General features: G+C 43.0%; 1 protein-coding gene across 1 annotated transcript; it reads right to left on the bottom strand.

The window, feature by feature from the left end:
• Positions 1-9,705: 9,705 nt before the first annotated feature.
• foxg1a (forkhead box G1a) lies at positions 9,706-11,354 on the bottom strand. The gene is given in 3 exon segments (XM_070842892.1): positions 9,706-11,191; positions 11,194-11,266; positions 11,268-11,354. Coding segments are annotated over 3 exon segments (1,602 nt in total). The 3' UTR covers positions 9,706-9,749.
• Between the last annotated feature and the right edge of the window lie 2,840 nt (positions 11,355-14,194).

Consider the following 14,194-nt stretch of genomic DNA (forward strand, 5'->3'; position numbering starts at 1 on the left):
AAAGCTGGGAAACACACACACACACACACACACACACACTAGATGTCAGACCACGTGTCTCCCCCTTTTTTCTGAATATTTTTCTTGTGAATCATTAAAACTGTTTTCGGCTCCTGAAACATTAGAAACAAATAAAAACTGTTTTCAGGTCTATTTTAGGATTTTTCACATTTTTAATCAGAATTTTATTTATTTCTGAATTTAAACTTTAACCTTTAACTTGAACTGTTTCTACATTTTATCCTGTTTTTGTGTTTATTTGTCCTGAAATGATCAGAAAAAAATAGAACTGTGTGGAACATAAAGGATGTAAACATTAGAATAATATTCATTAGTGATAAAAACAGAATAATTTAATACTAAAAACACAGAATGTGACATTTATTTTTGCTCCTGCTGATAAATAAAAAACTCATTTTGAATTCAGAACATTTAGGAGTATTTTTAGTTCACAGTATTTGTACTTTTACTTAATAAAGGAGGTGAAAATCAGCGTACAGGTAAAAGTACTGATACCACGCAGTAAAAATACTCAAAGGTTTGAGACAAAACTCATCATTTTATCCACCAAACGGCTCATCGATGAATAATAAAACTCAAACTGATGGATTGAAAACGTTTTTAGTTCAGTTTAAACTGGAATCCAGTAATTATCCAGTTCCTCACTCGCCCTGAATGAGAAGTTCTGGGTCCCAGGAAGTAGTCCGGACCGGTTTGGGCCCTGAACTGGACCTTGCAGTCAGCTGACCTCTGACCCCAGAGGGTTTGGCCCTCCACCCCCCAACAGCCAATCAGCTGCAGCCACCGAGGCCTCCACCTCTACACCAGCCCGACCCGCAGAGACGGATTAAAGAGCAGTAAACAGCCAGTAATCGAGCAATAAATCAGCAATTAACCAGCTAGTAAATCAGTCAGTAAACAGCCCTAAACTAGTCATTAAAACAACCTCTAAACCAGCCAGTAAACCAGCCAGTAAACAACTAGTAAATAACCAGTAAACCAGCAACAAACCAGCCAGTAAACAACTAGTAAATAACCAGTAAACCAGCAACAAACCAGCCAGTAAACAACTAGTAAATAACCAGTAAACCAGAACATTTTGATATTTCTGACAAATTTGTGTCATCAAACAAACAAACAACAAACTTTTGGTCAGATTTAGTTTTTTCTGACTTTAAAAACAGAAACTGAACCCAGATGATGAATAAAGGGTCATTCTGCAATAAATAACAACCAGTTTTAAACCACTTTGACTGTATTTGGTCAGTTAAGCAGCCTGCAAACAGAACTGCTCACAGAACTCGACTGTTTTTCCACTTGGTTTGATTAAAAAAAAAAAAAAACATCTAAAAAATGGTGGATTTCTCCTTTAAAATCACCTGATGACCACTGTCTGTTTCCAAATGAGCCAAAAGAGGCCAACAGGTAAACTTGCCACTCAACAAGTCAGTAAAGCAGCCAGACAGAAACAGCAGGCTCCAAAAACAGACTTTTACGACACTCGGGACGTTTTTGGGTTTATTTTTTGGACATTTGACATTTTTTAAAGAATTTCCCCTGAAAACGTGTGAACATCATTAGAAACTACACATTTGTCCATTCAGACTGATTTTACTGACGTGTTTTGGTCTTTGGAGGTTGATGTCTTTTCTGTTTTCCTCTATAACTTAATGACTAAAGTCCTTCTATGACTAAAGTCATCTTGTTTATCGATGACACTGTTTTATTTATTATATCCACGATTTTAAAAGATCTAAACATCAAATCTGCTTTGAAAGTAGTTTGAAAATAACAGTTTTATTGTGAAACTTTCACGGCTTTCAGGGTCCAATTTGTTGCTGTGATAAGACTTTTATTTTGAAGTCCAGGAAGCAGAAGACAGATAAGAGATTTTTCCTCTTTAGAAACTGGATTTTGAGAAAAACTGGACCATTGACCTCCAGTGAAACGTGCTGCAGTAAAAATGTCTTTTAAAACACTGAGAGCTTCTTTAATTACTGCAGAAAGAAAATCTGTTTTTTAATTATTTTTATCATTGTTTTGTCATTTTTCTATTATTTCTAAAATCTCTGAGTTTATTTTATTATCTTCTTAATTTAAATGTATTTTTTATTCGTTTTGTATTTTAGAATTACTTTATATGTATTATTTTAAGTATTTCATTATTTCATTGATGTATATTCGTTATCTTTCATTTTAGAACTTTTTTTACTTATTTAAACTTAATTTCTATAATTTCATAATATTTTATTCAACATTAATATTTTGATTTTCTATTATTTCATTTCACAAATCTTTTCCTTCTGTTTCAGAACAAAAGCTGCAGATACAGAAGATGAAAACAGAAGAAACCAACAGATAAATGAAGACGAGCTCCAGATTCAGCAGCTGCAACAGAAATGATCAGTAATTATAAACCAATAACATCCCGTATCAATAACATCCCGTATCAATAACATCCCGTGTGGTTCAGCATCAGGAGAACTCCTCTCATTCTGATTCTCCAGTGTTTGTACTTCAGTAACATTTGAAGGCAGGACTGTGCAGACGGAGGTTTTACTACTTTTACTGAAGTAAAAGATCTGAGTCCAAAGAAAGAAAAGAGGAAAGGATATCTGCACTTCCTCCCCCTCCTCCCCCTCCTCCCCCCCCTCCTCCCCCTCCTCCTCCCCCGTGTCCTTCTGTTGCTTCTTTTGTCTTTTGACTGCTGGTCACCCCATTTAACATGGGACAGATAGCATCAGGCCGGCAGAGATTGGGTTCCCCGGCAGCTCCATTGTTGGGGGGTGAGGACGGGTGAGGAGGGGTGAGGGGGGTGAGGGGGGGTTCTTGCGTTACAGTCGGACTCGTTTAACTCGTAGCCCTCCTTTAGCAAACGAACAAATTGCTGCTGAAAGTCCTCCTTTGTTGTGTTTGCGGCGGGCTGATCTCAGAGCAGCCGAGACGGCCGACAACAAACAAACATGAGGAGAAACGCAGAGAGACGCTGATCTGAGATCAGAGGATAGACCGTCCACGCTGGTCTGAGATCAGAGGATAGACCGTCCACGCTGATCTGAGATCAGAGGATAGACCGTCCACGCTGATCTGAGATCAGAGGATAGACCGTCCACGCTGATCTGAGATCAGAGGATAGACCGTCCACGCTGGTCTCAGATCAGAGGATAGACCGTCCACGCTGGTCTCAGATCAGAAGATAGACCGTCCACGCTGGTCTCAGATCAGAGGATAGACCGTCCACGCTGATCTGAGATCAGAGGATAGACCGTCCACGCTGATCTGAGATCAGAGGATAGACCGTCCACGCTGATCTGAGATCAGAGGATAGACCGTCCACGCTGATCTGAGATCAGAGGACAGACCGTCCACGCTGATCTGAGATCAGAGGACAGACCGTCCACTCTGATCTGAGATCAGAAGACAGACCGTCCACGCTGATCTGAGATCAGAGGATAGACCGTCCACGCTGGTCTGAGATCAGAGGATAGACCGTCCACGCTGGTCTGAGATCAGAGGATAGACCGTCCACGCTGGTCTGAGATCAGAGGACAGACCGTCCACGCTGGTCTCAGATCAGAGGATAGACCGTCCACACTGATCTGAGATCAGAGGATAGACCGTCCACGCTGGTCTGAGATCAGAGGATAGACCGTCCACGCTGATCTGAGATCAGAGGATAGACCGTCCACGCTGGTCTGAGATCAGAGGATAGACCGTCCACGCTGATCTCAGATCAGAGGATAGACCGTCCACGCTGATCTCAGATCAGAGGATAGACCGTCCACGCTGATCTCAGATCAGAGGATAGACCGTCCACGCTGATCTGAGATCAGACTCATGTCTCTTGTCGCGTGTCGTCGTAACATGTTTTGCTTTCCGTGTGTTTTTTCGTGATGTCATAGATGGCGTCTGCACATTTGAAGCTTTTCACGTGTCGGTTTGACGCCGTGAACTCTCCGCGGTCACGTTAGCATCCTGAACACGTAGCGTCCGGCTAACGGTAAAATAAGTGCGTTAGTTACAGAAGTGCCGCGTCGTCTCTGACAGCAACACGTCGTACAAATGAGGCGGAAAGTAAAAACTGCGCACAAATGATTCGTAAAACATCCGTCAGAATCCGTCTTTTTGGGCCCAGCGGCACTAAGCTTTATTTTGAAAGCATAACAGGATGTTGAGCCTCGGCAAGCTTTATTCTGAAAGTCAAACTCGCCACACTTAAGCTTAAACTGGTCATCTCAACATGTGAGGTGTCCATGAGGTCACTGGGACAGACAGGAAGCAGGTAGCTTTTCAAATTAAAGGCTTTTTCAGGAAATGTCATGGATTTAAAGCCTCACTGGACTCTAAAAGTCTCTAATTAAATCTGATTTGTGGTTTTGAAGTCTTGATTTGTATATCTGTGACGTTTAAGATGATGTAATTATCAAAAACATTAAATTATGATTTTAAATTTTCCAGTTTGAGGCTAAAAAAAGTCTCCAACGTTTTCTTCGTTTGAACGTTTTTCAATCTTTGTTCTTCAACACGAGGAGATTTAATAATAATAATAATAATAGTTTAAATAAGAAAAGATTTTCAGTCTCAGACACTGCTGCTGCTTTTACCTAAAAATAAAAGATTATCAGGAAAACAAACTGTTTTTATGTGAAGAGTTAAAAATGTTCAGTTTGGTCTGAAGAGCAGTTTAATAATAAAAAGACTTCAGTTGATGTTTTGTTCCAATTTAGTGCCGAAAATATCAAATATTGAATATTTAAATGTTTCATCTTGTTTGTATAAAAAAGCCTGAAGGTCACATTTAAAAATTCTTTCTTTTTTGAGCCTCATCAGGAGCCTGAATCCTCGTTTGTGTTTTCAGACGATAAAACATCTTTTTTAAAGCGTTGGACAGAAAAAAATCTCACATGAAACAACAGATTTGGATTTTTGGAAACTAAACGTGAAATTTTTAAGAAGAATTTTCCTCATTTTTCTTTTTTCGTTGCTAAAAAACTAAATATTAAGTGTTTTGTTTGTCAGTGTGTCAAAATAAAAGCCTCTGTTGAACCAACGCTTCACTTTTTTCCATTTTGGCGCCAAAAGTGTTGAAATGATTCAGAGTTTTGTGTCAGAAACAGACGTCAGAGCATCCTGGGACCCTGATGGGAGGCTTTTGAAAACCAGAACAACAGTTTTCTCTTTTCAAATCTTTAAAACCCTCAAACTTTCCCGGTGAATTCAGAGCCTCACTGGACGCAAACAAAAACACCAGCCGCCGTCTGTTTGTTCAGTTTTAGGACCAAACGTTTAAAGATTCAGGATTTCCTGCAGAGATTCTGCTCCTCCAGCCTGATATCGGTCTTTGAAGGGCCTTGAAACCCTTGAACCCCTGGAGAGGACGAGGCCTTTAAAGGATCAAACTCTGATGTGTTACACTTTAAAGACTCCAGAATGTGACACAACGTTAAACACCGGCCTGGACTCCTGCTGCTCACACAGCATCTGAATATTTCTCCACCCAAAATTCAGGCTGCTGCAGAAACCAGGAGCATCATGGGAAACTGAGCCTCCCACACGAGGAGGGACAAAGAGCCTCAGAGGACAGAAGCACAGAAACATCTCACACAGATTATTCTAAAGAATAATAATAATAATAATAATGATAATAATAAATAAAAAGCAGAGAAGAAGCCGAACCGTCTGATCAGCTGATCACTGATCGATAACAACAGATCGTGTCTGTGTGACCTCTGACCTCCTGCAGGCTGCAGCTTCTCCCCAGAACAGAAAATAAAACCCGAGCAGAGTGTGTGTGTGTGTGTGTGTGTGTGTGTGTGGGAGGGGGGGGTGTTTGATTTCAGCTGCAGAAAAACTCTTATTTTGTAATTTCGGGGTTTTTTCCGCTGAAGGTGTTTGACCTCTGACCTGCTGCTCTTCATCACATCGGAGCTTCTTTCAAATGGTTTCTGACACAAACTGAATTAAAGATAAAAAATAAAAAAACAGCAGCAGTTCATGTTCACATTTTACATTAAACCCTTTCTAATGTCTAATGTCTTATTTCTTATTTCTTATTTCTTATTTCTTATTTCAGGCTTCAGAGGCAGTTTGGGCCACAAAGTGTCCGGACAGTCTGAAGCTGTTTTTGCCTCAAAACGACTTTTTTCTTGCGCGTAAAACAGCGAAACATTTCTGATCTCAAACTTTAACGATGCGCAGAAACGAAACCTGCAGGAGACAACAGGCTAAAAACACACTGCAGGAATAAAACCACACGAAGAAGAAGGAGGAAGAGGAGGAAGAGGAGGAGATCCGACCCGAAAACTGGACTTTTCTTTAACAGAACTCCGTTTAAATTTCAGCTGTTTTTTTCAATTTGGAGGCAGAAATCTGTAAAATAATAATAATGATAATAATAAAAACACTACAGCTGCAGCACGAACTCTCAGATCCGGATCACAGAACCACAAACACTCAGATCCGGATCACAGAACCACAAACACTCAGATCCGGATCACAGAACCACAAACACTCAGATCCGGATCACAGAACCACAAACACTCAGATCCGGATCACAGAACCACAAACACTCAGATCCGGATCAGCACCTTCAGCACAACGTCTCTTCTCCAGAGCAAACAGGGAGAAAATTAACGCTCAAATTCAGACTTTTAATCCAAAAAACGGGAAAATCTGCGGGTTTGAGGAGAAGATTTGATCCGTTTTTAACACGGTTTAGATCTCCGGTGTGAACACAAGCAGTCTGAGCGGAATCAGGCTTCAACTCTGACTTTTCTTTACTGAATCAGGAGAAATGTGCAGGTTGGAGGATTCATCTGTTACTGCGGTTTAAAACCAAACTAAATAAAGTGGGAAGAAGAGAAAAATCAACCAGCTACAGAAAAACCCCACAAACAGAAGCTGGAGAGCTTCACGTGTCTGAACAAGAACAGAGAGGAACAGTTTTTCTGTTTCATCTGTGGAAAACAAATAAAACCAGAAAGAAGCAAAGAGCCAAAACACCAAAACACCAAAACACAGAAGAAGCTGCAGCAACAAGACACCGGCTCGTGAAAACGGTTAAAATTGAAGCTCAGCAGCTTCTGGAAGCTCAGAAAGTCTCATTTAGTGGAAATAAAACAACCCGGAGAGGAAAAGATCTAATTCTGACTTTAGTCTGAGCAAAGAAGGAAAATCTGCAGGTTTAAAGGATGAATTTCAACTGTTTGCAACACAGTTTGGGTTTGATCTGTAAATAATGAGCCAACAACATAAACACACACACACACACACACACACACACACACACACACACACAGAAAACCAGCCGCAGCTCCCGCAGACACACCGGAGGGGAAATCAGACACATCCGCACGTTTAACTCTGAATTTGAGCTTTGAGAAGAGAGAATCAGACAGAATGAAGCAGCCGAACCTCTAAACTCCGACCCCAGCAGCGTGCCAGTGAACTCATCAGACGGTGTTCCGCCCGGTTTGTGCGCAGAGAGTCTCCGTGAACCCGCACAGAGCCCCGCAGCCCGCAGCCTGTCCCGCTCAGACCGTCCCGCAGCCTTCACGCGACCTCTGGCTGCACCGCTTGACACAGTTTTTCCAGCAGGACGCGGAATCTTCACGCGTAAAAGCAGCTTTACGCACACGCGCTCCGCGGCGCGTAAACAACAACAAACCCAAACCCAAACAGGAAAGTCTCACGTGGAGCCACAGCTGATGTTTGGGCTCCACTAAAACCACAAAAATAAAATAATAACAGTCTGAACTCCACCTGGGAAGCAGCGCCGTGAAGAACCGCGTTAAGAAAACAGCGAGTTTAAGCTGAGATCCAAACATTTGGCTCCAAAATCCCAAACTAATAATTAAAAAGAGATTTTAAACAAAACAGCTGGATTAGTTCATCGGTGCGTTCAAGAGCCTGGTGATAAAAACAGTGACAACAGGACGGCAGGAGCAAAGAAGACAAAAGGATTTGCGTTAGTTATGAATGTAACCTATTCGTTTATTTTTATTTTTTTATGATTAAAACATTTTTTTCTCTTTTTTTAACTTCTGTAAGCGACAAACACGGGAATAAGAATAAGACCACAATAGTATCACAACCATGAAAAATTGTTTTTAGAGACGACAATTAAAGGACAATCATTCCAAGTAGTATTAGATAATGAGGCATTTTTTCTTCTGTCAAACAAACGGGTTTTTACATTGTTCCTCCTCTGGGAGAGAAAGAAGGAAAACCCCAAATTCAAATTACAAATAGACATTTTTCTCTCTCTTTTACTAATTATACAAAAAAAATAAAAGAAGAAGAAGAAGCGTGAACGTCCGTTTTTATCGGCGTCACGGTTCCAGTGAGAGAAGCACATGACAGGCTGCCACCGCGGAAAACATCCATGTGGAAACGAGACCTTTACGCCTTCAAATCTGCAGAGGAGGTACATTTACGCTGTTTGCAACGCAGTTCAGCTTTTGATCTAAAAACGGGGCAGATTTAAAAAATAAATAAAATAAAATAAAAAAGCCTCCAGCTGCACCAACAAAACACTCGTGGGGAAATTTTGAAATCGGCGCCACCAAACTCCATTCAAATTTCTGCTAATTTAAGAAAACAAAAAAAATATTTAAAAAAAAAAATAACGTAAAAAATGCGATAAAAATCTCGTTTAAATGGACATTTTCTGCAGTGAGGGAGGCATCATTCACTCCTTCATCCACTCACTCACTCACTCACTCATTAGTTCCTACAACACCAGGCCTCTGTCAGCTGAATACTGACTCTAAAATGTTTCCTAAAAACCGATTCTTTGGTCTATAAAAAAGTACATTAACAGTTTTTAAACTGGGAAATGGATGAATGGAGAAAACAGCCTCAGGACTTTAACGGCGGGAGTCGCTTTAAAAAAAACAAAACAAAAAAAAAAAGAAAAAAGAAAGAAAACACTGAATAGAAAATTAAAAAATTAGTGTTTAAATTTTTGTAAAATAAAATCATTCTCCGCCGCCTCTTTTCTAACCCGCATGATACCTGATAATACTGCAGACATGCGGGCAAACCGGCTATTACACATATTATTATTATTATTATTCTTATTATTATTACCATCATTATTCTTATTATTAGCCTAGCAGGTATATTATTATTATTATTACCTTTTTTAAATCGTAAAAATTAGACAGAACTATTTTAAATACACATTCTATAAAAAGTAATGCCTCCTCCAACAACAACACCAACAACAAACCAGCACAGAAGGACTCGGCCTGCAGCTCCATCAGTCTCTCTGCTCTTAGCTCGGATCACATTGCACGTCGCTGACTGACAGAACTATACAGACAAACCCCGGACACTTATAGTAACAGACATTATGTACACAGAAATAAAACCTGCAGGAGAGGAAGAGAGAGAAGAAGAAGAAGAAGAAGAAGAAGGAGAAGAAGAAGAAGAGGCAATAATAATAATAATAATATTAAAAAATACCTGGAAACTTCAGCGCTGCTTTCTGTCAGTTTCTCTGCTGCTCTTTTTTGTTTTGCAGTTTAAGTCTCTCCTCTTTTTTCTATAGTAGGTAGTTTATAATAATTTTGTAATTTTTTTTTTTACAATGTAAATGTTCAGTGTAAAATGTTCAACTTACAGTTCCAGTCAGTTTAAGATGCTCACTCCTTCAGGGAGGACAGGGGAGGATGGGAGGATGGAGGGGTGATGGGTGGATGGATGGAGGGGTAAGGTGGAGGGGTGAGGCTGGGGGTTTGGGGGTGTTAGTGTATAAGCGGGTTGGAGGTCGACCCCTGGTTTTGATGCGTAAAATAGTCAGACAAACCCCCGGAAAGTCCCGAGGAGAAGGCCGGCAGAGAGCCGGACAGGGCCGGCCTCAGAGAGTCACAGGGCAGCGACGAGGAGGACGGAGCCTGCGGGGAATTGGAGGCCGAAGCCCGGGCGGCCTGCAAGGAGCCGCCGCTGCCGGCGCCGGTCTGCGTGGTCATGGAGGGGTGCGGGACGTGGGGGAAGAAGTAGCTGGTCTGCCCGGCCAGCAGGTTGACCGAGCACGGGTTCAGGGAGTAAGTGGCCCCGGAGCAGGGCACGGAGAGGCCGCAGGGCACCGCCGAGGCCGCCAGGGCCGCCGCCGTCAGGTGGTGCGTCGCGTAGGGGAGATCCCCGCCGACCAGCCGGTCCATGCTGAGCCCGTTGGAGGACGGGAACGACGAGTGGTTGTGGCTCATGTTCTGGGTGAGCATGGTGCTGTAGGACATGGGGTGAGCCGGGTAGCCCGAGGAGGTCCCGTTGTAGCCCAGGGCGCCGCTGGCCCGCGGGTGGTGCAGGGAGAGGAAGGGGGACATGGGCCAGTACAGGGAGCCCGCCCGGTCCATGAAGGTCAGCCCGGAGGTCAGCCGGGCTCCCCGCTTGAAGGCCAGCTTGGCCCGGGAGGTGGTGGAGCGCCGCCGGAGCTTCCCGGTGGTGCCGCCGATGAAGACGTCGTCGCTGCTGGGGTCCAGCATCCAGTAGTTCCCCTTGCCCGGGTCGTCGTAGTGCCGCGGCACCTTGACGAAGCATTTGTTGAGGCTGAGGTTGTGCCGGATGGAGTTCTGCCAGCCCTGCTTGTTCTCCCGGTAGTACGGGAAGTTCTTCATGATGAACTCGTAGATGCCGTTGAGGGTGAGCCTCTTCTCCGGGCTCTGCCGGATGGCCATCATGATCAGCGCGTTGTAACTGAAAGGAGGTTTTTCGTACTTGCCGCTCTTCTTGTCTCCGTCCTTCCCTCCGGCGCCGCCGTCTCCGTCTTTGCCGTCCTTCTTCTCCTCCTGCTTCTCCTTCTCGTCCGGGCAGCTCTCCTGACTCGAGGAGTCACTTTTAGGCTCCGCTTTGCCGTCCTGCTGCGCGGCCGGGAGAGGAGCCTTCTGCTCGGCTTCGTCCGCGCCGCCGGGCCGGTGGTGGAGGTGGTTCTGGTGGTGGTGCTGGTTCTGGTGGTGGTGCTGCTGGTTCTGGTGGTTGTTGTTGTCGCTTTGCACGGCCTCGGGCACCAAACTGTTTATACTGAACGACGATTTAGGAATCATTTTCACCTCTTTGCGCTCTCCCATATCCAACATCACCGGGCAATGAGGGGGGAAAATGGCAACGACCAAAAGCGACGAACACAGCTGGGTTTCAATCTGTCCTGTCTCTGCCTGCGAACCAGGACGGGAAGGAAGGAAGGGGGGAACGATAGGAAGAAGGAAAGTATAGCCCAACAAACTATTTCATGTTCGGTTTGGGGAGAAAAGAGGAAACACACACACACAACACACATGCACACACACATCGATAGGAGACAGATAGCTGCAATTAATTAGGGAGCCACAGCCACTAAAGCAAGTAAAAAACATTGGTTGGACCTTTCCAGTCCTCAGCCAACCAGGGGAACATTAGTATTAAATATTAAGGCGTCCTCTGCGCTTTCAGCCAATCATGACGCACAGGGAAACACACACATCCACCAATGCCGAGCACGCTGCAAAAAACACCCGAATGAACCACGAGAGGGTTTTCAGGCTTTTCTGAGGAGGAAAAAAATCTAAATTTGATCCAAACAAATCTGAAAATCTCTCAGATCGGATTTTCTCTTTATTTTTCCACAGCGGGTCGTTTTTGTTTTTTTTTAATTATTATTATTTCTGCATTTGTTTTAAACAAATGTTTAAACTCGGAGCTCCATGTCTCTCTCTTTAAAAACACTAACTGTAATTTAAATTTAAATAAATTCAACTTCATCTAAAAACGTTTAATTTTCGGATTCATTTTGGTTCATTTTGGTGATTTTTACGCGCAGAAATCACTTTCGGAGCCTCCAACACGCCCAAAAAAAACACGAGCGCGGACACTTTTTGCAGCGTGGAAAACACACTCACCCCTGTCTGCCTCCCCCCTCCCCTCCTCCCACTCCCCCCCCACCTCAACTAAAACCGTAGCTGGAAAACACACCATGCACGCGTGCACCCAAATCCCCGCCGCTCCTCATATTTACACTCAAATATTTTCCCCTCGCCGTCTCCAGACCTGTTTGCGTCCAGGAAAATAAACACAGAGGGGACCGGAGGGCACGCGGACACGGTCAGGACACGCGGAGTTGATCCGCGTGTCAGCCCGCGCGGCGCAGAGAGGCCACGAGCTGCGTCTCCAAAGGCTCTCCGTGCGTAAAATGCGCGTAAAATGCGCGCCGGGAGGCGTAAACACGGTGTGGAGTCCGCGTGCCGCTTCCTGGAGGCTCGTGGTGAAGTTTCCTTCATGTCGGAGCAGAAATCCGAGAGCAGCACGAGCCGAGAGGGAGCGGAGGCCGCGAGGACAGCTTTCAGAGTTCAGCGTTTAAAGGAGCATTCCAACGTGTTTTAACGGGTTTATCATCAACGGTGAATAATAATAAATAAAGCGAACCTTTATTCTGCAGTACTACATTCATGTACTACTGCTGGTACCGCCAGTACTACCAGTACCACCAGGACGAGTACAACTGCAGTACTACTGTATTCAGTACTACAACCACAGACAGGATTCAGTTTTCTGTTTGATTTAAAAAAACATTTTGACCCAAAAATATTTAAAAAAAACAACATTTAACAGGAAAAATCAAAGAACTGCAAGAAGTACTAATACTGCAGTACTAATACTACAACAGCAGTACTACAACTAATACTGCAAATACACACAAGTACTGACTGTGCTCTACCAGTACTACTGATAATTCTGATGATACTACAATAGTACTGCTGCGAGTACTACACCAGTACTGCTAGTACTTGTACTTCTTTACCACAAAGATGGAAACATATAAAAACATGTGACTGATTTTTCTCAGACATGAAACGTGTTCAGTGGTTCTACTGGGAGTACTAATACTACACTGGTACTACTAACAGTACTGATACCACTCTGCTACTGGGAGTACTGTCTGTACTAATACTCGGTAATACTGCTAATACTACTAGTACACTAATACTACTAGTACTAGTACTAGTAGTATTAGTACTACTGCACCACAACTATAGTTAAAGCTGCATGAAGTCCTGTTGCTATGGTGATACACTGAGTAATAGTATCAGTACTATAAACATGTACTATTACTGCAGACAGAGTCCCTCACTGACACCACAGACGTGGTTTTACTGTGTTTATTATGGGATGTTTTTCCATGTTTAGACTGACAGAAAAGCACAAGCTGTGAACTCAGTCATTCCACCTTAAAACTGTTTAATCACACGCAGTCTGGCTCCTTTAAGGTGGACTGGGAGCCTCGGAGCGACCTTAACCGGAGGAGAAGTGAGGATGTTTGAGGAGAGAGAAAACGGCTTTAACTCTGCTGAAATGCTCACGTGACTCTGAAACCTGCAGATATTTGAAATCTTCCTCCAACAAGGAGAGAAAAAAGCTAAAGTTTTCAAATCCAAAGTTTTTGTGCGTAAATGTGAGAGAAAATCCTCCCATTCAGAACTCCGTTCAGATTTCATCCAATTTAACAGACTGGAGACAAGCGGGAGGCGTTTGTGGCTCCGGGGGACCTGAACTTCTCTCCCCGGAGGAGCAGCTGGAGCTCGGACACACTGGGCCGAAACACCGCAGCCTGTGAGCCGAGGTTAAGGGGGATTTATTTAAGGTGATTTATTTAAGGGTGATTTATTTAAGGTGATTTATTTCAGGTGATTTATTTCAGGTGATTTCGTCTCATGTTGGAAACATTAAGAGGCCTGAGTGAGGAAAAGCCCACATTTCCACCCCAACAGGTGATTTTATTTCTCTCTGAGGCTCCGTGAAGCTGCTGCGGAGACAAACACTCAGTTTGAACATGAAATAAATTTAAATTCCTGTTTTGAAACTCAGTTTGTTTGTTGTTAATATTTCTGAGCAGATTTATGATTTTTGATGGTTTTCTTCCCGTTTTATTTGTTTGTTGTAAAAATGTGAAACATTTTCAATGTGACAGGATTTTACATGAATGATGGACGTGACGTTTAGTCTGACTTAATATATGATAAATATATAAATATAAATCAATCAATTGATTAATTAATTGATTTAAAAAAATCAGTAAGCCGAGAGTTGGTGTTTAAATGGTAGGACATTTAATAATTAATTAGAACTATGATTATTTCTAATGTTGTAAATAACATCATAATTAACAAGATCCACGTCTGGGCTTTTCCGGAGCTTTCAGTCACTTCTCGTGACCTTTACA

Source organism: Pempheris klunzingeri, chromosome 13 (assembly GCF_042242105.1).
Source record: "Pempheris klunzingeri isolate RE-2024b chromosome 13, fPemKlu1.hap1, whole genome shotgun sequence".
In the NCBI taxonomy this organism is placed as follows: Eukaryota; Metazoa; Chordata; class Actinopteri; order Acropomatiformes; family Pempheridae; genus Pempheris; species Pempheris klunzingeri.